Source organism: Trachurus japonicus, chromosome 8, assembly GCF_045865225.1.
Source record: "Trachurus japonicus isolate A0001 chromosome 8, Traja_1.0".
NCBI classification, from domain to species: Eukaryota; Metazoa; Chordata; class Actinopteri; order Carangiformes; family Carangidae; genus Trachurus; species Trachurus japonicus.
In genome coordinates, this window is record NC_140914.1 from 8,530,278 (window position 1) to 8,553,321 (window position 23,044).

At 41.8% G+C, this 23,044-nt stretch overlaps 2 protein-coding genes across 2 annotated transcripts; one reads left to right on the forward strand and one right to left on the reverse strand.

The window, feature by feature from the left end:
• The first annotated feature begins 169 nt into the window (after window positions 1-169).
• On the forward strand, window positions 170-3,839 carry LOC146982561 (perforin-1-like). The gene is made up of 5 exons (XM_085783594.1): window positions 170-211; window positions 1,232-1,804; window positions 1,897-2,035; window positions 2,124-2,335; window positions 2,426-3,839. The coding sequence occupies exons 1-5, from the start codon at window positions 186-188 to the stop codon at window positions 3,303-3,305; spliced, it is 1,830 nt and encodes a 609-aa protein (XP_085639720.1). The 5' UTR covers window positions 170-185; the 3' UTR covers window positions 3,306-3,839.
• A 549-nt stretch (window positions 3,840-4,388) lies between these two features.
• On the reverse strand, window positions 4,389-22,584 carry LOC146982562 (uncharacterized). Its single transcript, XM_085785588.1, has 23 exons — window positions 22,135-22,584; window positions 20,542-20,589; window positions 20,298-20,330; window positions 19,791-19,847; window positions 19,650-19,682; window positions 17,875-17,949; window positions 17,691-17,774; window positions 16,861-16,890; window positions 16,707-16,751; window positions 16,421-16,471; window positions 14,063-15,001; window positions 11,424-11,504; window positions 11,251-11,298; window positions 11,080-11,139; window positions 10,172-10,222; window positions 8,604-8,636; window positions 8,451-8,486; window positions 7,895-7,927; window positions 6,658-6,738; window positions 5,750-5,824; window positions 5,001-5,039; window positions 4,589-4,639; window positions 4,389-4,393 (listed from the first exon to the last, which is right to left on the reverse strand). The coding sequence occupies exons 1-23, from the start codon at window positions 22,199-22,201 to the stop codon at window positions 4,389-4,391; spliced, it is 2,055 nt and encodes a 684-aa protein (XP_085641714.1). The 5' UTR covers window positions 22,202-22,584.
• Window positions 22,585-23,044: the final 460 nt, after the last annotated feature.

A 23,044-nucleotide genomic window follows, 5' to 3' on the forward strand; every position in this document is an offset into this window, starting at 1 on the left:
AGCTCCACCCCCTGAGCGCAGGCTATGCTCAACGTTGACAAAACTAACAAACCACATTTTTTTTCTATATTGCTGTGCTCTGAGAGAGACCACTGTCACCTCACCCCCTCGCCACCCCCTACCCGCTCTCATTTAAGCTTTTATAGACAAAGCAATAATATTCATGCTTACAGTCAGTTTCATACATGCAGCACGAACGGGCGAGTCAACGGTAAGTCTACTTATACTGAAATTTTCTTTCACTTCACACATACACGTCTTTCAAGACAGTATAAACTGTTAATTGCTATATCTGTGTGAGTAATTCTATAGCACAACTTGTATTGAGTTCTTTAGAGCAGTTGGTTTAAACATCAAGTTAGTTATTTTGCTGTTGGTCATGTCCATTTTTCTATAAAGCACATTTACTGTGTGTATGTACAAATCTTTAACTTTATTGCTGTATATATTATCATTTTTGTGCAACACTGTAAATTTCTGAATGAATGGGATGAAAAAGGGACTTATCTTATCTTCAAACCAAAGCTTGTTTAGTATCTTGCATGATTTTGTTAAAAGACAGATCTTGAGCCGAACAGGATTTGACAGTAAAGACTAAAATGTTGCACATGTCTTTGTTTGTCTCATTGAAGCTCAGAACATTTTGGGCCTTTCAGTGTTGGACATCCACAGGGTTACTAAGAAGATACTTAATGGTGTCCTGCTATGTTTTCTTGAGCCTCTCATTTACAATCAGTGTTTCTGGTCAAAATGTGTTTTTGTGATTTCCTGGTCAAAATCTGTGGGTGTTAAATACATTTCCTCTAATGAATCACATCTGCAGAAAAACTGTGAGGAGATGAGATTTAGCAAAGCATTTATGGCATAAAACTGAGCCTTTAGGTTCTTCGCAACATAAAAAAATCAGAGCAATCCAGTCGTCATCTGAAACTGACGCTGATGTTATGTGCAGATACAAATCAAACCACAAATCTTTAATCTTACTTTGAAATGGAGACGGTCCAAGAGACAGAGTGGTGTAAAGCTCATAGAAAGCAGCAGAAAGATCTATAGATATAACAAAATATTGTCATAAAGGCGCCACAGATCATATTAGAAAACAGTGCAAAATCAGGTGTGAAGTTTGTCTATCACATTTCCTTTCAAAAGTTTCTGTACAGCCAGTGATCAGCTGCCTCACTTGTTAATATTTATTCAACTAAAAAAAATATTTCTTTTATTTTTGTTGCAGGATAAGCCAACCGTTTGCATTGATCCCACAAATCAGCAGCATGTTGCAGCTTAGTATTTGCATTTGTGTCGGCCTTGTGCTCTCTCTCCCTCAGTGCACTTATCAATCGTGCACTGATGGAACACCCAGACAGTGTGTGGAGGCAGAATTTGCTCCAGGTACCACTTTGGCCGGGGAAGGCTTCGACATCACCAAAATGGAGCGTAAGGGGGCCTTTGTTCTCGACATGAATCAGTGGAAACGCAAGGACAAAACGTGCGTCCTGTGCAGCAACCCCTATCTGGAGAACAAAAAACAAAAGCTCCCCTTGTCTGTGGTGGACTGGAGGTCTAAACAGTCCTGCAGCATGAAAGTGTCCAGTAAACTCCACCGATCCAGTGAGGATCTGGTCTCGTCCAGCACCTCGTCTGTTGATAACAACTGGGAGGTAAATTTAGACGTTGATGTGGGTGCTAAAGGCGGCTCGGTGATGCTGGCTGGAACCAATTCTAAATTGGCTGAATATGCAATGGACAAAACAAAGAAGGACAAGTTCAGCTTCGCGAGCCAAGGCATGTCCTGCGAGTACTACAGGTAAGAAGACAAGGACTTCAAAATAAATCGTATGACCACCCTATGTTTGGTTGATATTGATCTGTGTTTTCTTGCCTGCTGTCTCACTGTAGTTACCGAGTGTCCAACAAACCAAAGCTGCACAGAGAATTTCGCCAAGCAGTGGCACAGCTCCCCAAGACCTACAGCCCTCAATACAAGCAACGGTTTTACAAGCTGATTGACAACTTCGGCACTCATTACATCACCAAGGTGAGTGAAAACAAGAAATTTGTCAAAAGAATAATGAACATGACACGTTAGCAAAGTCCCACAAAGTGACACACTTATGTTATTCCAGGTGAAGTTGGGAGGAAGTGTTCAGTCTGTGACCAGCATCAAGCAGTGCCAGGCCAGCCTGCAGGGCCTCAGCGTGGAGGAGGTGGATATGTGTCTGGAGGCCGAGGCGTCCGCCAGCATCCATGCCGAAGCGAAAACTGAAACAAAACACTGCAACAAGGACCTTGACAAGCAGGAACGCAAGACATCGTTCTCCAGCCTCTTCAACGACAGGTACAGAATATTTTCTCATGTATGTTTTACATTTTCATTATCAGTAACGTCAACTTGGCACAAGAGTTCAAACAACTCTTTCTTCTCCAGAAACACAGAGATAAAGGGAGGCCACACCACCGAGCCAGACCTTCTCTTCTCTGCTGACAAAAATCCAGAAGCCTACAAAGAATGGCTGAACTCACTCCCACAGAATCCAGACATAGTCTCATATTCTCTGGATTCGCTTCATGAGCTGCTGCCTACGAACACACCCGCCCGAAAGAACCTGCGCTCAGCCATTAGTCATTACATCCTGGAGAAAGGCCTGTTGAGGAACTGCAGTCAACGCTGTCAGGTCGGCATCAAGAGTGACTCAAGGGATCCCTGCGTCTGCCAGTGCCACAATGAACCTGCTGTAAACGCAGACTGCTGCCCGACCCGCAAGGGCATGGCCCGGGTCATCATAACTGTGCAACGAGCTTCTGGTCTTTGGGGTGACCACACCACGGCCACAGATGGTTACGTCAAGGTGTCTTTCGATGGGCAGATGGTCCGACGGACTCAAGTCATTTACAACAACAATGACCCACACTGGGGCATGGTTGTAGACCTGGGTTCTCAGGACTTGTCCTCAGGACCTAAGGTGAGATTTGAGGTGTGGGACGAGGACAGCAAATGGGATGACGACCTGTTGGGGAATTGTGAGCAAGATCTGACCTCAGGAGTCAAGGAGGACCTCTGTAATCTGCAGCACGGCCGGGTCTTCTTCAAACTGGAGGTGAAATGTGCTCCGAGTCTGAGTGGGAAGCTGTGCACTGAGTACAAACCTTCACCCATGAGTCAAAGTCTGAAGAGTCTGTATGTGTCCCGTCATGCCCACCCTATTCCAAAGGCCATGCTGTTAAAGATGGGTGTGTTTGTGGATGACTCCAGTCCGTACAGAAACCAGAGTCTCACTACTGAGAGTCAAAGGCCTGATGTGATATAAGTAATGTTTTAATTGAGGCCTACATATATGTAATCAGGTGTATTGGACCGTGTCTTTTGAATAGAGAGATACATGAGTTGGTTATGGAAGATTACAGTATGTTCCTTCAGTTTCATTTACATTTAAGTCCTTTATTTGCAGTTGCACAGTTCAGGCTGGGTTAGCATTAGTTTAAGGTTAAGAGTTTGTACTAGAAAAGTGCTGTTCATACAGTATAGAATCTCAGAAATTAGTAAGAAATTTAACAAAATTACATTTTATGTAAATTATATAGTGCCTTTCTGTTTGTATCAGGGTGTTTTATCAGATATAACCTTGTCTCAAAATATCAGTTTAAAACAATGCTACTTATACTTGTGTATTTATTTATCTCTATATTTTACCTTTTTACAGATTTGATGCATTGTTCACTTTATTGTGATATTTACATAAGAATTTATAACATGTGCTTGTGTGTTTTATCATTACATCATATTTGTATTTCTGCATGTTTGTTTATCTTAAATAAAAGCATAATATCTGAACTGGTTGTAGCCCTGAGTGTATTTGATCTCATTGCTTTTAGTTTTGAATTGAGTGTTGACGCTGTGTTTGTCTCAGTAACATTGCCCAACTTGAAAAAGGAAGTGGTGAAACTTCCTGTGTGCACATTTGAGGCTTCACTAATGCTATTAAAGAGAACAGCTTGTTCTCAGGTAAATGTTACACAAAACGCTTTGACTCAGAAGTTTCAGTTCAGCATCACTTGACATAATTTATTGGATTAAAACGCAAATATTTCATTTTGTAGAAAAACACAGGCACAATTTTGCACTTGCACTTCGCATCAAGTTTATGTTCGCCACCAATTTTTCAGCATTGACAGAATAAGACGGTGAGGGGGTGTGGAGGCACTAAAAGTTTGGACCATGGAGGCCACCAGACAAAGTCCACTCACAGAAATAGACAAGGGGGAGGGGAAGAAAAATAAAACTAAAAAATAAAACAGACATCACAACAGGACAAAATAGAGTGACACATACACACAAATAAAACACATTATGGAAAATGATCCACTTGAAGAAGAAGTTCAGGTCGTTTGAATTAGCCTGTTTAAAAAGAAGAGACAAGGAAGAAGAAGACAAACATCGAGAGTCAGGAAAAGACACACAAAAACAACAACACTACAACAATGTTGGATCAGTGAGCTCTGTGTGAAGGGACAGATGTGTCAGAACCTGCTTCAGCCACTGTCTTTTAAAAGTTTAATGGTGTTTTAATAACTGGACTGGAACCGTCCTCACCTTTGTACCCGTGGGCGCCATTCACGCCACCATATTTGCCGTTCTGCTCTCCTGTGAGAGATTCAACAGGAGCAGTGAGACAAAGAGCTTCAAGAGCTTGTTTAAACCTCACGTACACAAGGGCTTTGACTTCTATCAGAGGACTCAGACGCCTCACTATGCAGGCTCCACACCCTTGAGTGGAAAATAATCTATAATGCATGCAGCCGTTGCCGTTATGTGAAAAGCAGTGTGAGTAAAAGTTAAAAGTATGTTCACTTCTGTTTGCAGATACACAGTAACCAGATATGACAGATGTGTTTTGTTTTTTTTACCACAGTGAATCAATCAGTTCCTATGGGTTCAAACTAATGTTAGGCTACAACAGATAAGCAGAAACCATAAAGAGCGACAAAATCTGGAGGTTTCTTACCCAAGGCATCGTGGGTTGCTCCCCGCTGTGCACCATAACCTTATCACATAAAACATATCACACTCTTAAAACCAGGGCAGTAAACAGCAAACAAACAACATGTAGTGGTGGAAATGTTTAGACCAAAGGGGATTGTTAAAGAATTAGAAAAAAAAAAACAATTTAATAGCAATGTTCGATATAAAAGTAATATTAGTGACATGTTCATGGAATTTCAGTGTCATGTACCAGAGTGAGAAGGGGACATATCATGCATTGTGTGAAAGGATGTGTGAATACGTGTGTCTGTGTGCATGGATGTGTCTGCATGTGGGCAAGCGAGCGTGTGTGTGTGAAAATTCACCCGTTCGCTGAGCCCCATGAAACAAGACAAAACGTGCAAATACATCAATAGGGGTCTAACAATGACGACTCTCAGCACAGACAGATAAAAGACAGACAGTGAGAGTCTGTGGCTCAGTGACGGCCTCACACCACAACTTTATCTCTGATCATCTCATATCTGCTGTCTGTCCCATAACACAGACCAGATGTGTGACAGACACAGTACTGTTCATGGCCAACCTCTGAGAAAAATCTGTTTTTATCTGTGTTTGTAGCTCATTTTAGCCTTTAAACTGTGCTACTTTTGTGTCTTCTTCCTCTGTGGGTGAGATGAAAACTAGACAACACCTCACAGCACGCACGTACTTTCCACCATGCAGTCTTTCACACTTTAAAACTTGACACACTCAGTCACGTATTCTTACCATATTTGTTGGCGGCTTTGGCACCTTCAGCACCGAGGCCAAGCTGCTGAGGGGCATAGGGGTACGCCCCATCACCTACAGGATCAACAAATCCGTTAAATATGAGATGTGAGTGTGATATTGTGAATACATGACAGGAGTTTTGTTTTATCGTGTCGCGCAGATTTCTAAGGCCTGTGAAACTATGACTCCCCCCAAGAAACTCATTATGTGCCTTGGGGGGACGCCTTGTAGAGTTTTACTACCACTGCAATATGAATCATAGTGAGATCCAGGTTACCACTGATACTCAACCGTGTAAAAGGTATAGTTGCAATAGTTGGCTTAGAGGAACTGGTCTGATTATAGCCATTTTTGGAAATATCCTCGTCCTCTTTCTCGCAGAGAGATGATGAGAAAGTCTATACCTCTCTCTGTCTCTCACATCTGAGCCATAAATTGGTTAGCTTAGCTTAGCTTAGCAAAAACACTGAGTCCACCTACAGCTCAGTGTTTAATATGTTCTATCTTGTCAAAATGTGTACATTTATTCAAAAATAATGTTTAATTCAAAGCAGCAGAGGTTGGTGGTGCCTCCATGGGCCTGTGGTGTTCCCTAAGGCTCCATCCTCGGTCCTCTTTTGTTCTCTGTTTACATGCACGTCTTCTGTTTATTAAGTGCAGCTCTATCTAGTCCAGTACTGTGATAAAAGGTGGTGTAAATACAAGTGTATAGTCACTTTGAAAGTTGTAGGCGTTGGTGCTTTTGAATTGTACTGAGGCTTTTCTCATGTGGTGGTCCAACTATAGTCTTTGATGTTACTGCAGTGAATCAGGAAGCAGCATTTTCAGGGGTCATAACAGAGCTTCTCTTAAAGGAAAGAAGTTTGATATCATTTACTCTTAGGTATAATACTTTCAGCTCCTACCTTCCAGTCCGGCAGGAATCACTGGACCGTTACCATAAGGAACCTGAGCTCCTGCTCCTGCAGAAAGAGAGAAATCAGATGGTCAAAGTGACTCATATCTTTGGTCTCTTTCAACCAGCTCTGTGTGACTCATGCATGGAGAGCCACTTCTTTGGAGGCCGTGACTAATAATATGACCGAGGGATGAAGTCATGTTTGCACTTCGCACCATATTTGCCAAGTTGGTTCCAGTCCTAACAGACGACAAGGGTTGGTGGGCTTCAGTGACAAGCTTTCAACGTCATGGAAAATATTTTCAAGCAAATGCAGTTTGCAGTTTGTATTTGTCCTCCTGCTTGGCTGGGTGGAGATTTTATCTTCTTCCTGTGGCTGTCTCTGGGTGCCCAGCTTCCTGCATGCACATCAGGTTGATTGGTGACTCGTACGTCTCCATGTGTGTGAATATGAGTGTGTGAGGTTGTGTGTCTCAATATGTAGGCCCTGTGATTGATTGGTGACCTGTCCAGGTTGTAGGCTTGGTGTAGCTAATGGATGGACGGATGTAGACAGATGAGGATCATTTAGATTTTTAGCTGCAGTTTTCCATTGCATTATAACTAAAACACAACTTAAACCAGGGGTTCCCAAAGTGGAGGTCGGGACCGAGAGTGGGCTCGCGAGATGATTTCCAGAAATCAAATAACATTTGAAAATTATTAGAAATACTGCATTTTAGCTGTAATTGTTAATAAGATAAAAGCAGTAGTTAAAAACAAAAATAAAACCTTGCAAATAAATGCTTACAGATTGTGTCTATTTGGAAGATGATCTGTCTATTTAACCATCTCCCCAAATGTAATTTTGCACAACAGCAATGTTCACATGTTTACTCAATGCTACGGTTTATGGTTTGCACATGAAAGCAGCAATATTCACTCATAAGTTACACGAATATCACTTTGACTGAGGTATTCTGCTTTTATCGTCTTTATCTAGCTATCCTTGTTGTAAGGCTGTTCTGTTCTTTTGTGTCCTTATGCCCATGTTTGCGTACGTCAATTGGTGCATGGGCTTTGTGTGCATGTCACCTCCGGGGACAGTGGGGGTCGTCAGGCAATAGCACCGTTATTTTAGGGGCTCTTGGGCTGAAAAGTTTGGGAACCCCTGACTTAAACCATCACAGACCCCACAGCTGTGTGTTCGGTCCAGCAGCCAGTGGAGGAGGAACATGCAGGGTCATCTCAGCTGCTGCTCTTACCGTATGCACCCTGGCCCTGCCCGGCGTAGCCTCCTGCAAAATTCAAACATCAACACGCACGTCACAAAAAGAAACCCGCAAAAAAACCACATTGCTTTAATAACACATTTGCATGTGAGCTGTGAGAAATTGTGTGAGAAGCATCTGCATGAGAAACTCAGAAACCACTAGATTAAAAGTGGTCAGCTGTTAAAAAAAAATAAGAGACAATAGCTACACCCAGTGGATACATAAGCCCGCACTGGACATGTGGAGCAGAGGAGGTGTTCTTCCCCTCATCGCCTCTTATTTCTTGCTCATTTCAGCTGTAGCGGGTTAAGCATCAGTGGGTTAATGCCATCGTCTGTTAGAGGTTTCAGCCGGTCTTGACTGTTACCTTGACTCTTCCTTGCTTTGTTCTCAGCACCATCAGCTAACTCTGCAGGGTAACCAAGCCCTGAAACATAGTTCTAATTAGCATATTTTAATTATCTCTAAAGGCCTTTGACTCTTTAAGTACAATAAGTCCCATCTTTCCATTTATTTTTAATTTTTTTTACTTTAAAGCTGCACTCACCGGCTCCGTAGCCATCGCCGTAACCATTCCCATAACCTGATGAGAGGAAGAGCTGTATGTTAGAATAATATTTACATTTATAAACTGGATATTACTGACAACAACCAGAGCCATAAACAAAGAAGAAATGTTTTGTGCACACATGCCCAGTACCTGCAGACAAAGCTTTAGCACCAGCATCTCCACCTGCAGAGAGAGCAGAACAAAGACAGGCTCAAACACACACAAAGGATCGGCTCGTCTCAACTGAACATCATCACTCCTGTCGGTGACGGCTTTGATGCAGATTCACTCTGACACCAAAGAGAATTGAAAATGATCATCGGTCACTGAAGGCAGACGGTTCACATTTCAAGGTTAAAGTTTTGTTTCTCCCATTTAAATCGTTTTCTGTGTGACACGTCGGTGGAGACCGGGGAGAGAAGGGTTGTAACATTTCTGACATTTCTGTCTAAAATCCAAAGACTTAATACGAACTATAGTTACACTATCTGATATTAAATGGTGAAGGCGTTATTGTATCTCTACAAACAAAAAACAGGAAGTGTTGGTTTGGGAACTGGAGTGAAATGGTACACAACACCACAATCACCACATTGTGTGGGTTAATTTAACGCTTTAATGTGTGTGTGTGTGTGTGTGTGTGTGTGTGTGTGTGTGTGTGTGTGTGTGCGCGCGCGCACGTGTGTGTGAGAGAGAGAGAGAAAGAGCCAGAGACAGACAATCAGCCACAAGCCTTGTAATGATAAAATATCTGAGCAGAAAAAACTAAACCAATTCAAAAGCTTCAATTGAACATTAGTGTGTCTCTGTGTGTGTTTTTGTTATTATTACAACTATCCAGGTCTCTTTTAGCTATTAACTTGCATAAGTTAGCTCATAGCTAACAGCTAACACATTAGCACGGCAGCTTCAAAAACCAAACATTAGTGTGTCTTCTTCTAATAACTAATCTACTACTAATGAACTGTACAGCTTCAACAAATTAAAATTAGTGTGTATCCGTGTTGTTGTTGTCTCAACTTACCAAGACACGTGTAGCCATTAATTAGCTTAACGTTACAGCTAAGAGCAAGCGCTGCCAGCTAGCATGAAAAACATCCAACATAAACCCCCAAAAAACCATGAGAGACGTTTTAAAAGTTTCACTACAGGCCAGGCAAGGCTGTTACGTAAATAAATTTGGTAAAGAAAAAAAAGCTTAATCAACAAATAAAAATAATTTCCCCCTCTAAAACAGTGGCAGCTAGTCTAGGCTATGCTATCTGTCGCAGGCTGCTCCTTCCTCACAGGGGGAATAATGCTGCGTTCAAGACAACTCTGTAAATTTATGTTATTTCTCTGTTTCATTATTTTAAAATGCTTCTTTTTTAAAATAGTTTTTGTGCCCTTTGTTGTTTTAATGCCTTAGCTACATGAAGCACTTTGAATGCGAATTTTTTCCCAGTCCACCATGTTTTTGGTTACTATGGCATGGTGCCTCTCGAACGCTTTCAAGTCAGAAATCTGAGTTTTCAACTGGGAAATTCCGAGTCGTCTTGAACGCATCATAACGACTTAATTGATCAGGGAGCTATACACAGTGAGGTGATTAGTAACTCATTCCTGATCCTGATTGGAGGAATTAGGTGGAGGCGTTACACCTGATCCATGATGTTACATCGACCCACTGTCTCCTCTAGGATCTGAATTTCTCATCACATGTACCAGTTCCCACTCACCGTAGCCGTTTCCTGCTGCAGCTCCCAGGTAACCTGCTCCATCACCATAACCTGAGATACAAAAAAAACACTGTCAAAGTTCAGAGAAACACTTTTTATGCACTGGATTAACAGAAAATATCAGTATTTAGCCTTAAAAATACATTTTTTAAAATCAGATGATTACAATATAGCCTACATAATCTCCTTGCACTAACTTCCATGCATTCACAGGAAACAGTGAGTTGGCTCATCTACTTTTAAAAGCAGTATTAGTTATTCAACTGAAAGAGAAGGAAAATACTGACGCAGCCTCCTGCGTGACCTGTAAAATAAGGTGAGGATGCAGTCTGTTCCTTTTTTCCCCTACCAAGACTGACAAACAAATGTATGGTTTACAAGGCAAAGTAGCAGCTGCTGATTTTCTGCTGCCTGATATATGATCTACTGAGAGTCCTTGGCTGTCCACTCACAGCCTGAACATTAAAACCAGGTGCAGAGGTCAGTGTTTACAGAGGCTATTGTATATTTGTTTGTATATTTATTTCTTGACTTATTATGCTATTGTTGGCTCTTTTTAGACTCTTCCTGTGCATGTTAACAATTGTGTTACCTGTTTTGTGTTGGGTAAAAGTCAATTGTTCAAATGTTCAATTGCATTGTCCTGAACGAAATAAATAACTAAACTAAACTAAACAAGGATACAGCAGCCTGATTAGTTTAGCTTGGTGTAATTAATAGAGGAAGCAGGCAGCCAGACACTTTCTAAAGGTGGTATCAACTTCCTCCTCATTCACCTATGTGTCTAAAAAAAATGTGGGACTGTTCCTTTAAGAGTCGAGACTTGCAGAAGAAACCATTGGAGGAAAAGCAGACAGAAGAATAGAAGGATCATGCAAGAGGATGACAAGATTTATCCTCATCCTCACCGTTGGACTTCCCTGCAGTGAGGCTGTGAGGATAGCCGCCCTGTCCGAGTCCAGCTGCAGCTACGAGTTAATTCACAAAATACAAACACACAAGCACATTAATATCTCAAATCACAACAACAACAAGGAGAGAGCAGCAGCAGCGATGGAAAATGTACTGTAGGCGCTCACCTCCGAGTTTGCCAGCTGCACCGCCCAGGTATGCTCCCTGTCCCAAACCTGTTGAGAGTGCACGGGAAATATTTACCACAGGTGGTGTAAACACGCTTCAACATCTCCATCTGTTAAGAAACAAGCACTGTGAGCTCTTTCTTGTCAGGACTCGGCATTACAGTATAGCTTACCTGCTCCGTATGCTCCAGGGCCCATGCCTGCTCCCAGGTAGTTTCCTGCTCCGCCAAGCGGGTAACCTGTGGAGAAATCACCTGTGGGTTTTAGTGCAGCCTGAAGGAACGGGATCTGGTGCCAACATTCATAGATAGCTAGTTGTTGCTTTTGGCTGCAAGTTCACACAGATCCAACAGAAACAAACCCAGTGCTGCTATTACAACAAATACCACAATCAGTCACTGGATTCACTCAGGAGTTGTAGTTTCAACAGCATCACTGAGGAGAGGTTTAGATGTGTGTTTTTTTTTTTTTTTTTTAGCGGACTCTACATGCAGCAGCGACATTTTCCTGGACCGAGTCCTAGAAATACCAGATGTCGGACAGAACGTGACAAACCTCAAACACGCTCCATGAATCAGAGGTAAACCAGACAGACAATGAGACACAGGGGTATTGTTGGATACGTTAGAAAGGGTTTACTTCTTTCCACGGTAGCTGGACGACTTCTTCAAAACATACGTCTCATAAACTCTAATAAATTGAACCTATAAGGCACATGTCTTTGTCAGTTTGCTTAAAGGGATAGTTCAACATTTTGGCAAATTGGCCCATTGCCATAATCCTTATAGTCATAGCAGTAGGTTCGTTACCTTAAATTGTCGGTGCAAGCTATTTTTAAAACAGCAGAGCAGAGCCGCGAGCTGCTCAGAGCTACGCTACGGAGGCTCATGGGATTTCTTGGTTTCCCTCATCAAACTCATCAAATACACAATCCAACAACTCCAAAACGCTCTGGTGGACAAGTTGTGACCTGCACATTCACCACGCTATGAGATAATAACAGAACGTTATGAGACAGAGTTGTTGAAGAGGTAAATTCATGCAAAACCACTGATGTGTGTTCCCGTCGGAGGCAGTTTTTCAGTAAGCAGTCTCTGTATTTACCTCGAAAACAACTCCGTCTCATAACGTTCTGTTATTATCTCATAGCGTGGTGAATGTGCAGGTCACAACTTGTCCACCAGAGCGTTTTGGAGTTGTTGGATTGTGTATTTGATGAGTTTGATGAGGGAAACCAAGAAATCCCATTAGCCTCCATAGCGTAGCTCTGAGCAGCTCACGGCTCTGCTCCGCCGTTCGAAAAACAGCTTGCACCAACAATTAAAGGTAACAAACCTACTGCTATGACTATAGGGGTTGTGGCCATTATGCCAATTTGACAAAATGTTGAACTATACCTTCAACCATAATTGCAACTATACGATTGATTTCCTATAGGATCTGTCAGAGGCTGCAACCTGTCATTGATTAATCTTTGATGATTAACGTTACACATCCAGTTTGACTCTCTCCAGCTGCTGCTCCATTGACCCAGGGGTCACTGGATTAAACACAAGCACCCGTTCACCGTTTCAATTCTCAGCTCCACAGCCTCAACAACGATCACACAACAATGATTGTGTTCGTTATGTGTCACCGATCACAGCTCAGAAGACAAACAAAGATAATCCTCCTCACGCTGTAGCTTCAAGCTTTATCATCTGTTTGTTTGTGCTGTGGCTCTGACCAAGGCCTGAAGCACAACAGCAAAAACAGACACACAAACAGACCCAATGGCGCCGATACACAACAACATGATAGTTTTTTTTCTCACCCACATGTTTACGACACACACAATACTATGGTTTGGTTATCAATTAGGTTACCAATCAGGTAGAAGATGCAGTAGGTCACCAGAATCCAACCAAAGTCTGTGTGTCTTGTTCCTCTCTCTTAGATCATCCTTGACTCATCCCCAACTAGATTTAAACAAAACTTTCTGTCCTTGTGCCTCCTTATCTATGAAACACTGGGTGTCCTAGTACCATATGATGAGTGTGGCTCCATCGACGCAAACAGAAGATAAACTACAGTATATCTAACAATGTGAAGGTTGCTATGGCCTCTTGATTATCTCGAAGTGTTAGTGAGATTTAATAAAACAAGACGTACATTGTCATAACACCATGTTTTTTACAGTAGCACAGAAAGGACAAACCACACACTGGCTTCAATAAGGAGGGTGTCTCAGGTTTTTATGTCACCTGCAGGCCGCCGTAGCTTCACCTCCTCCTTGAAGCCTCAGGGCCGGGCACTAGTGAATCCTTCACACTGGTCCTTTAAAGAGCAAGTTCACTAATTCAACTGTTGTAAAGTGTGAACATCACAGTTTTATTGTGTGTTACATTCACACTCAGCTGCTTTAATGTGTCTCCATTAGTTGTATAAGTAGTTTAGTTCAACTTGGTTCAAAATCTGCAATCATCCTCCGGTCCAGGAGGTGTCAGTAATGCACCTGAAGCTTTCTGTCGTCCACCAACAACACTAGATGAAGACGAGGTTTCACACGAATAAGCCAAAAGTTTTAACACCTCTTATACTTCTTGGTTGTATTTGCACTTCGTTTTCTCTTCTATCAGGTCAACATCCAGTCTTTTCAACACAAATAAATATCCTAGGAGTGGGTTAGACAAGGTCAACACCTGAAAATAATGTCTAATGCAGAGATGCTCAATGATCTGTGGCAAAAACCTCCAGCATCATGAATAAAGGGAAAAAGAGACAAGTATGCATTATAAAAAAATAAAGTGAGATTGTGAGTAATTGCTCTTACGTGCGGCCTGGTTATTCCTCCCAGCCTGCCCCGGGACACCGAGCGCTTTGGGCTCTTTGGCATCGTGATAAAGAGTCTTTACGTCCTGACTATCAGCAGTGAGGCGCTCGGCTTCCTGCCCCTCCACCGAGGGGAGGACTACACCTGTGTGTGGGACCATCGGGCCGTGGCGCCCGCCTCCTCCTGGCACCTGAGGCTCTACGGGTCTGTGACTACCGGTCCCACGGACTTCAGTCATGGGCCCGAGGTCGGCGACGGCCTGCCTGTCTGCTTCTGCAGCAGATAAATAGTGTCTGGCTCCCTGACGCGGTACAGGAGAGAAAACGTCCTGACCGTGTGTGAGAGGCAGCGGGTCGGTTCCCTCTGGTCCAAGATGTCTGCCGTCTTTACCCAGATGAGGCCGAGGCACAAAGCCCTGATTCCTCTGTGTCTCTGAGCCCAGGAGTTCATGCCGGCTGAGTTCCCGATCGCAGTTTCGAGCCGGTTGATTCTGGTGGAAGTGTGAACCGTGATAGTCTGTGACGGAGCTCGGGCTCCTGGTGTCGTCTCTTGTGAGAGGCAGCTGTTGTCTCTCTCCTCCGGCTGCCAGCGCGGCGCCACGGCTCGGGGCGCTCTTTCTTTTCAAAAGCACGGGCTCGTTATGTTCTCCTCCTTGTAAAAGGGGCTGGCCGAGATTTTTAATCGGCTTATCGAGAGGTAAGGTGGGTCTGAGACTGGACGGGCCGAGGCTTTGGGCCTCTCCTCCGGCCTGTAACTCGGGCGCAGCAGCAGCAGCAGCTGGACCGAGGCCTCGTCCAGCCGGCGCCTCGGGTCCCAGAGTTCGGTCATTTTTCCCAAACAAGAAGGGAACAACTGCTCTGCTCTTTTCCCTCTTCGGGTCTGGAACGGCTTGGCCCAGACCGGCCAGCTCAGGTCCCCCCAAGTCTGGTGCCGACACACCTGGCAGAGGAAATATCACGCATTCATCACTTCTTCGTGGCTCAGAGACAAAAGATTTTGTTCTTGCTGTTTTTTTTTAGGGTCACCACCGTTTTAATGATGTGTGTATCAGAGCATGTGATGCAATATAACACATCATCCACAGAGCGCTCGGAGCTCAGGTGGAGCTAATTCAAGACCAAATGGAGACGAGACAAAGTCCATTATGGCCTGAAATTATCACCATGACGACGACGACGAACTGAGACTGACTGACTGACTGACACACAACTGAAGCCGCACACATCTCATTGCATCAGTGCAATGACATCGACGCGTCAGACGTGACATGACAACAAAGTGTTGTCATCCCAAATTGCTGAAATGCCATGAGACACACACACACACACACACGGTGTTTCAGCACAAAGACAAACACACACACATCAGCAGCATCAGTGTGTGTGTGTGTGAGAGAGAGAGAGACAAAGACACAGCTCAGTGAAACAATGAAGGAACATGAAAGAAAACGCCTGCAGCAACAGCGAAGGTTTAACAGCGGAAAATATCTGACAACACACTGAAACAAATCCACTTCAAACTGTAAAAAAAAAAAAAAAAAAGCTGCTGCCAAACAGTGAGGAGTGTGAATTATTATTTTGTACAGTTTTTGTGCCCAAACGGGATTAAATAAAATGTGCAAAATTGTAGTTGCGATGCAACAAAACAAGCTCTGGAGTAGCTACGGTGGCCCTGAGGGCTCAACTCACTGCTACTCAAGAAAACACCTGCAAAGACACAAACACAGCGGACATGTTTCTGAGGACACAAAACAGTGACGGACCAAGCTAAAGACTTATCATGGATTCATTATGAGAACAGCAAAAATACTCTATTATTATCTTTTTCCTTTAACGATCTATCTACGGTAACACTCTTTTTTCTTTATTTTATCAGTTTCTAAACAGTCTTTGCCAACAGGACACAGCCTACTTGCAATTATGTCTACATCATGTGATGTTGAAGTGATAATAAACCAAACACAAAGCATTAAACAAAAGTGCGTCTGACCATTCGTCACTTTTTTATGTTGTCTTGTGAGTTTTGTGGTTGTATCTTTGCATTTCGGTTTCTTAAGTTGTAAATTTTGAGCTCTCAGGGCCACCGTACAATAGAGCAAAATAAGAAATTTCACAATTTTCTTTTGTTTTAACCTTTTTTTCCAATGGAAAAAAATGTAAAAGTTCCCCACACACATCAGCCCTTGTTAACACAGACTGGACCTGTAGCAGTCGGAGCTGCAGATTTATGTTTTTCAGTGAAGTCAAGTCAAACGTCAGCTCAGGGTCACAGAGGTCACACACCAAACACACACAGACACTACCAAAACACAAACACAAACACCACATGCGGCTGTGGTGATGTTTTTTTTCTTTTTACCGGGTATCTGCTCCTCAGTCCTGTGTCCAGAGGGAAACCAAAGCCGAGCTCCTAACGACAGCAGATAATAAATAACCAGTCATTGATTTTGGTTTGACTCCACGAGCTCCGTTAACGTTACAGAGACTCAGGTCGACGCTACAGAGCCGGAACAAGACGAGCGTCACTGACCTGCAGCCAGAGCTCAGCAGTGATAATAATAAACCATCTGATCATTATTGTCACTTGTTCAACCTGATAAAAAAAAAACTCTGAAGTAACGAGTCCTAACATGAGCATCACTGACCTGGTCGGGCTCCTGGGTAACCGTTTCCAGGCAGAGCCCCGTATCCTGGAGACAAGACAAAGAGTTGTGGGTGTTTCTCTACTTTAAAAGGACATGTATTGTTCATTTTAATGAGTGAAATCACCGTCAAGTGTGTGATTAATTAGGTACTCACCTGGCACAGTACCGAGGCCGGCACCATAAACTGCAAAGTCAGAAAAACACAGAGATGTTTTTTATTTACACAGATTTCTACAGTTGATACCGAAGTGAACATGACTGCAGCCTGTTCCTTGACAGTGAAAGATGTCGTTAATGTAAAATATACAATAGCTAAATGTCTCTTATTGAGGAAATAAGATTAGTTTGATTGCAAATAAATGGTAGAAAACTAGAAAAATAGGTAGGAAAATTGTATTATTTAGCTCATAAACATTTATTTTTGACACTTCTCTCTTATTTAAATAACTTGTGTATTATTTTTCCTCTTTCTTTCTTTCTTTCTTTCTTTCTTTCTTTCTTTCTTTCTTTCTTTCTGTCTGTCTTTCTTTCTTTCTTTCTTTCTTTTTCTTTGTACTATCATATCACATGAGATTATGAGGGTACATACATATCAATATAATGTTATAACTATTCTCTGTTATGATAAAGAGCACTGATATAATGATGCAGTGGATATATGATTTTCTTTAGCTCAATAAAACACATTTAAACCAAATAAGTTATGTTGCTGAAAGTAAATTTAATTAAACACACCACTTTTTTTTAAAGCCCTGGGAAAAAATAGCTTAAAATCTTAAATGCCTCTAAAAAAAAAGATTAAATACTCATCAATTATGAAGCATTTAATCCCTCCAGAAACTCCCGACCACTGAGGTCGTTAAACTCTGACTCATAAAATCACAGTGTGTGTGTTAAATATACTGGTTTTATTTCTTTTTATCAGTGTCTGTGTGAAACGTCAGCTGGTAGATGACGTCTTCATTCATCCGTCAGTCTCACCACCACGTTTCCCGGCCTGGCCCAGTCCCATTCCCATCCCGTTGGGGAGTCCAGCGCCCAGTGGCATCCCGTTGCCCAGACCGGCACCTGCAGAGACGAAAACACGAGCTCACGAGTCAATAACAACAGACGACAACGACGACACAAAGCCAAAGAAGCAGTGATGATAGTGATTATACAGATTTACCATACGGGACCTGGGCTCCATATCCACCCTGCTTCAGCCCCGTCCTGCCCCCTAAACCCAGAGACCGGTAACCACCTGAGAGAATGATGATATAAATTATTTAATAAATAATAACAGCATAGCAACAAGTATCAATGAAACAATTTTAACTTATAGCCTATTAGAAGAATGAATTCTACAGATAAATTAAATGCAGTAAATTTGATTGTTGGATTTCTTAAATGTATTTTTCATAATTTATTGTACTATTTATATTATTTGTTTTATGTTATCCTACTTTTTGTTTATTTTTTATTTTTTTCTGTTTCCATTTTTCCATTTTTTGTCCCATAGAATTGATCTGTATAACTGATCAATAAGAAATCAACTCTGATTACAAATGTGGTAACAGTGATGACAGATATGAGGTGGAGACAGAAATATTCAATTTAAATACAAAATAAAAGAAGGAAACAGAATTTAAACACACTGATGGACAGGTGGAGCTCAATTTGCTCAAATCAATTATATTGGGATTATTAGTGACAAAAACTACGGAAGCCGAGAACGGCCAGGTCCGTATAAATTTTTTTTATTACCGTTTTCTCGTGATAACGACTTATTATTTCGTTATCTCGAGATAACAAAGTCCGTTTTCTCGTGATAACGAATTAATTTATTTCGTTATCTCGAGATAACAAAGACCGTTTTCTCGTGATAACGAAATAATCATAGAATGTGTCATTGACATGGTTGCCTAGCAACAGGAGGCTACTGTTCAGCTCGAGCATGGGGCAGTTAACTTTTCTACTCTAGCCTACTCACTGGCGTGATTATTGTCCACACCAGCTGTCAACAATAACTTACCAGTAAGTTACACTTAACGTTAGTTTGTATAACGTCACTGTGCTGGGTTTATTTAAGGGGCTACCGGCCGGTGGTCCCATCTATCCTGTTTCAGCTAAGCTAACGTTAGCTACTGGCTGCTGCTGCTGCTGCTGTCAGAAATCACAACCTTATCTCGAACCATCAGACACCTGTTGCCTGCGACCACTGACATGTAGGCTAATGTTAATTTGGCAAGACAGCAGTGTTCATGAGCTTTATCTGAGCAGCAACTAGCTAACATTACCTTAGCTGAAGCTGCCATAACGTAGTCTACTCTCATGTGTTTATGCTAACCTGTAGCCCCTTAAATAAACCCAGCTCAGCAAACAAACTAATGTTAAGTGTAACTTACCGGTACTTTATTGTTGACAGCTCCTCAGAGCAGACTAACGTTAGTGGCAGCTCTTGAAGGCTGAAATCAGGATGATGTGATCACATTAATCAGCTCACTGATTTGAGTTCTACACATGGTTTTGGGCAATTATCCCACGTTACGTTAGATCTGTAGATGTGTAGTGTTTCCAACAGACTCGCTTTAGTAGCCTCCTGCTACGAACATACAGCGGCTAACCAGCTGCTACCATGGATGTATTATATAAACCGTCTTTGATTATATTAACCCCGTAAACACAAGCGATTGCACCGGGGAAACATGTTGCTAGGCAACCATGTCAACGACACATAATGATTATTTCGTTATCACGAGAAAACGGTCTTTGTTATCTCGAGATAACGAAATAAATTAATTCGTTATCACGAGAAAACGGACTTTGTTATCTCGAGATAACGAAATAATAAGTCGTTATCACGAGAAAACGATAATAAAAAAAATATTATGGACGTGGCCGTTCTCGGCTTCCGTAAAAAACTTCCCTGTTGAACAATAATATATGTATCAGACAACTTACCAACAGGGAGCTGAGCTGCAGGGTAACGTCCAACTAATGTTTGAAAAAAAATAAGAGAGAGAAAAAAGAGGAGATACAATCATGACTTATTTCAGGTAAAAGTGATAAAAGAAGTTCAGAAAGTTATAAAATCAAACGTACTTCCTGTCTTCATTGCTTTGCTGCCATATCGGCTCCCCAGAGCTCCGAGGGCCCCGACTGAGAACAAGGAGGAAAATCAATCAAAACACGTCTCCTCTTCTATTCTTCACACTGACAATTCAAATTTACATATCTGTGTTTATATGTTTGTCAAATGTCAAAAAAAGGGAAAGCAAACTTTTCATTTAACCCACTTTTCTTACCTTAATTAGACACATCTGGAATATTTACACGTGATGAAGTTCACTGTTCATATGGAAGCCTGAAGCGTTCAGTGTTTAATCGATACACAAATAATGTGACAAAACACAGACATAAAAAGGTTTTTTTTTGTAAAAATGTCATATATTGAAAATATATAAGATAAACTAAATAATATTATAATATCTAATAATAATAATGAGTCATGTTTTATTGTTTGCATATTATTGAACACTTTGGGCTTCCATAGAAAATTTAATTTCCATCCACAAACTTATCATTTTGAATGAAAAGAAAATCACTGACCTCCAGGTTTTACTCCAACACCAAGACCAAGACCTGACGAACAACAAAACACATAACAGGAAACACAATTAACATGCAAAATGAATGCAATTTCTAATGTTAAAAGGTTACCCAACACAAACTAAGTTCAGTCAAATGACTTAAGCTAGTTAGAAACAGTCATGAATTACATGGTTAGAACATAATAAAGGTAATTAAATGTAATTAAAATCTATATAAAAGCTGTTAAAACACTGTGACAAACCTCTGGCAAGTGGCACCTTCCCCCAGGAAACACCCTGAGGCTTCACTCCTGAAAAATGGACAAAAAACAATTTAATTTGAATTTAAAAGACTTAAAAGTACAGTTAATATATATATAACTATCTAAAGACTCAATGTATTAATACTGTCATGAAAGTAAGACACAAAATGATGATGCACACTTGGTGTAAAGCACAAGTGTGTGAAAAAGTGAAGAAAACGATAGAATAATACTGATGTAAAGTGGATTTTAAATAAATAGTGGACTTTTTGTTGCTGTTTGAAGTCATACAGTGATATTTTTTAGTATCTCTACACTTTGTCCATCAAAGTTATAACGTGATAATCAATATGTCAAAAGCAGTGAATCACAAAGACTTGGGGTTTGTCAGTTATTCGACATCTTCTTCAGACGAGCTGCTGCAGCTGTTGTGTGCCAGTCGTCATCCAGATGTGATGGATGACGACAGCAGAGAAGAGACTCCTCGGAGACAGAAACACACTGATGAGGCCGAGCAGGATGGAAGCAGATCAGAGCGACGGTGTGGAGCCTGAGAGTCGTCCTCGCGGCTGCTCGTCACATTCTGCCGCCCGCTGCCACCTCCTCATCGCAGCTTCGCATCCACACAAATTAGACATTAAAAAAAAAGAGAAAGAAAAGCCACAGCGACTTGGCAGCGTCAGCGATGACTCCACAAACCTCCACCACACACTCCAGGGCTTCTCCCCCTCCAGCTCCAGTCTCACACACACTAAAATCTAACAAGTCAGTGAGAGTGAGTCACTGACGACACTGACGCATCAGAGCTGCGACTGTATAAAGTCAAAGTCCTACTGTACGACTGAGTGGGACAACTGCTGCAGCTTCACACACACACACACACACACACACACACACACACACACACACACACACACACACACACACACAATGTGTCTCAGTGGGGTGTCTCTGAACTGCAGGTATCATTTTCAACAGTGACAATGACCTCATGTGACCTCTGCACACTGTCGTCCTGTCTCCTCTCATTTCTCAGGTTTCCATAACTATGGCTACACATACAGTATATATACAGCTCTCTATATATGTTACGTGCATATTCTTTTACTGTAATTTTGTATGCACTCAGTTGTTAGTCTATTTTTATGCTTTTTATTATCTGTCTCCTTCCTTCTTGTTCTCTGCATTATGTCAAATTTCTTGTGGGTGTAACTGTAATAACTACTTAAAAACTATAAAAGCTCTTCTGATTCCAATATTGATAAAGAAACATGCAACAAAAAAATGTGGGTTTCTGCAGCATTAGCAAGATTGAACTACAAATGAAAATAATCTATTTATTTCAACAAATTGAAATAGCAACAACCTGTTTGTTGCACAATTTTCCTTTTAGCAGTCTGTGTTTTATAATCAGATAATCAGATGTTGATTTTTAAGTAGGTATGCGTAAAAATTACACTGACTTGTGCTGGATGATTGAAAATAGAAAAAAGAAAACGCAAACAGGCAATGTGACAAGTTTAGCAAGAAGTTTAAAGTTTGACAAGACCATAAATCTTAAATAAACGGACTAAAAACTGCAGATTTACTCACCGCCCTGCAGAGTTTGCTGAGCCAACCAGAGAACCAGAGAGGTCTGGAGCAGAGCTCGAACCAACATGATGGAGGAGGACGAAGACGAGGACCTGAACGGCAGCAGAGAGACCGGTTGGTGGACGGATGGACAGATGGAGGGAGGGATGGAGGGATGGAGGGAGGCAGGGGTATTAACAGCACATCAGCCCCTTGTGTCTTTTATATGGTTTTCTGTGTGATGCCCTCCCACTGAGCAGTCCTGCCCTCTCAACACACACACACACACCGGTCGGATTGGGCAAAGCTACAGGTCCAGTCAGGTCCGTTTTACATCAGCTGAGGATACACATGGACACATGGACACACACACACACACACACACACACATGGAGAGAGAGACTGAGATTTTGAGGTTTCTCCTGCACCTGTAAATTCACACCATCAGCTCATAGAAAATATGAGATGAGCCAGATTTTACCTCCTATCAGTACAGTCTCTCTCTGTGCCTGTTTCAGTTCAGTGGGTATAGATCACATGTTTTCTGTCATAGCAACAAGTGTGAGTTCAGAAATCCCCTCAGTCGACTTCAATAAAAAAAAAAAAGAGAGACAGAGAGAGGAAATTCTTCTCAGTGTGGACGGCGCTAAAGAGCAAACACCCACAGAGTCTGTCTGGCTTCGATAGGAGCTGTTGGTTTGTTACTGGTGTTGTGATGAAGCTCTGGTGCAGTGGTTTCCTACGGTGGCCCTGAAGGCTCAATGCACAGTTTGAAAAAAAGACATGAACATAACCCTATGAAAACAGCTTCATCAATTTCATAACACAGTGGTGATGTTTCCAGGGGACACAAAAAAGTGACGGACGAGTCTGGGGTGAACTTTTATTCAATGCTTGTTGACTTAGGAAGTTTTATTTGGTTTATGAAAAA

What these genes read in the sequence shown, in the direction of transcription:
- LOC146982561 (XM_085783594.1), top strand. Translation starts at nt 186, where the DNA reads ATGCAGCACGAACGGGCGAGTCAACG. An exon ending in CACGAACGGGCGAGTCAACG is followed by an intron (nt 212 to 1,231) that starts GTAAGTCTACTT and finishes TTTTTGTTGCAG; the next exon opens with GATAAGCCAACCGTTTGCAT. An exon ending in TCCAGCCTCTTCAACGACAG is followed by an intron (nt 2,336 to 2,425) that starts GTACAGAATATT and finishes TTTCTTCTCCAG; the next exon opens with AAACACAGAGATAAAGGGAG.
- LOC146982562 (XM_085785588.1), bottom strand. Translation starts at nt 22,201, where the DNA reads ATGTTGGTTCGAGCTCTGCTCCAGACCTCTCTGGTTCTCTGGTTGGCT. An exon ending in CCCTGGAGCATACGGAGCAG is followed by an intron (nt 11,299 to 11,423) that starts GTAAGCTATACT and finishes CACTCTCAACAG; the next exon opens with GTTTGGGACAGGGAGCATAC. An exon ending in CAAAGCCGCCAACAAATATG is followed by an intron (nt 5,040 to 5,749) that starts GTAAGAATACGT and finishes TTATGTGATAAG; the next exon opens with GTTATGGTGCACAGCGGGGA.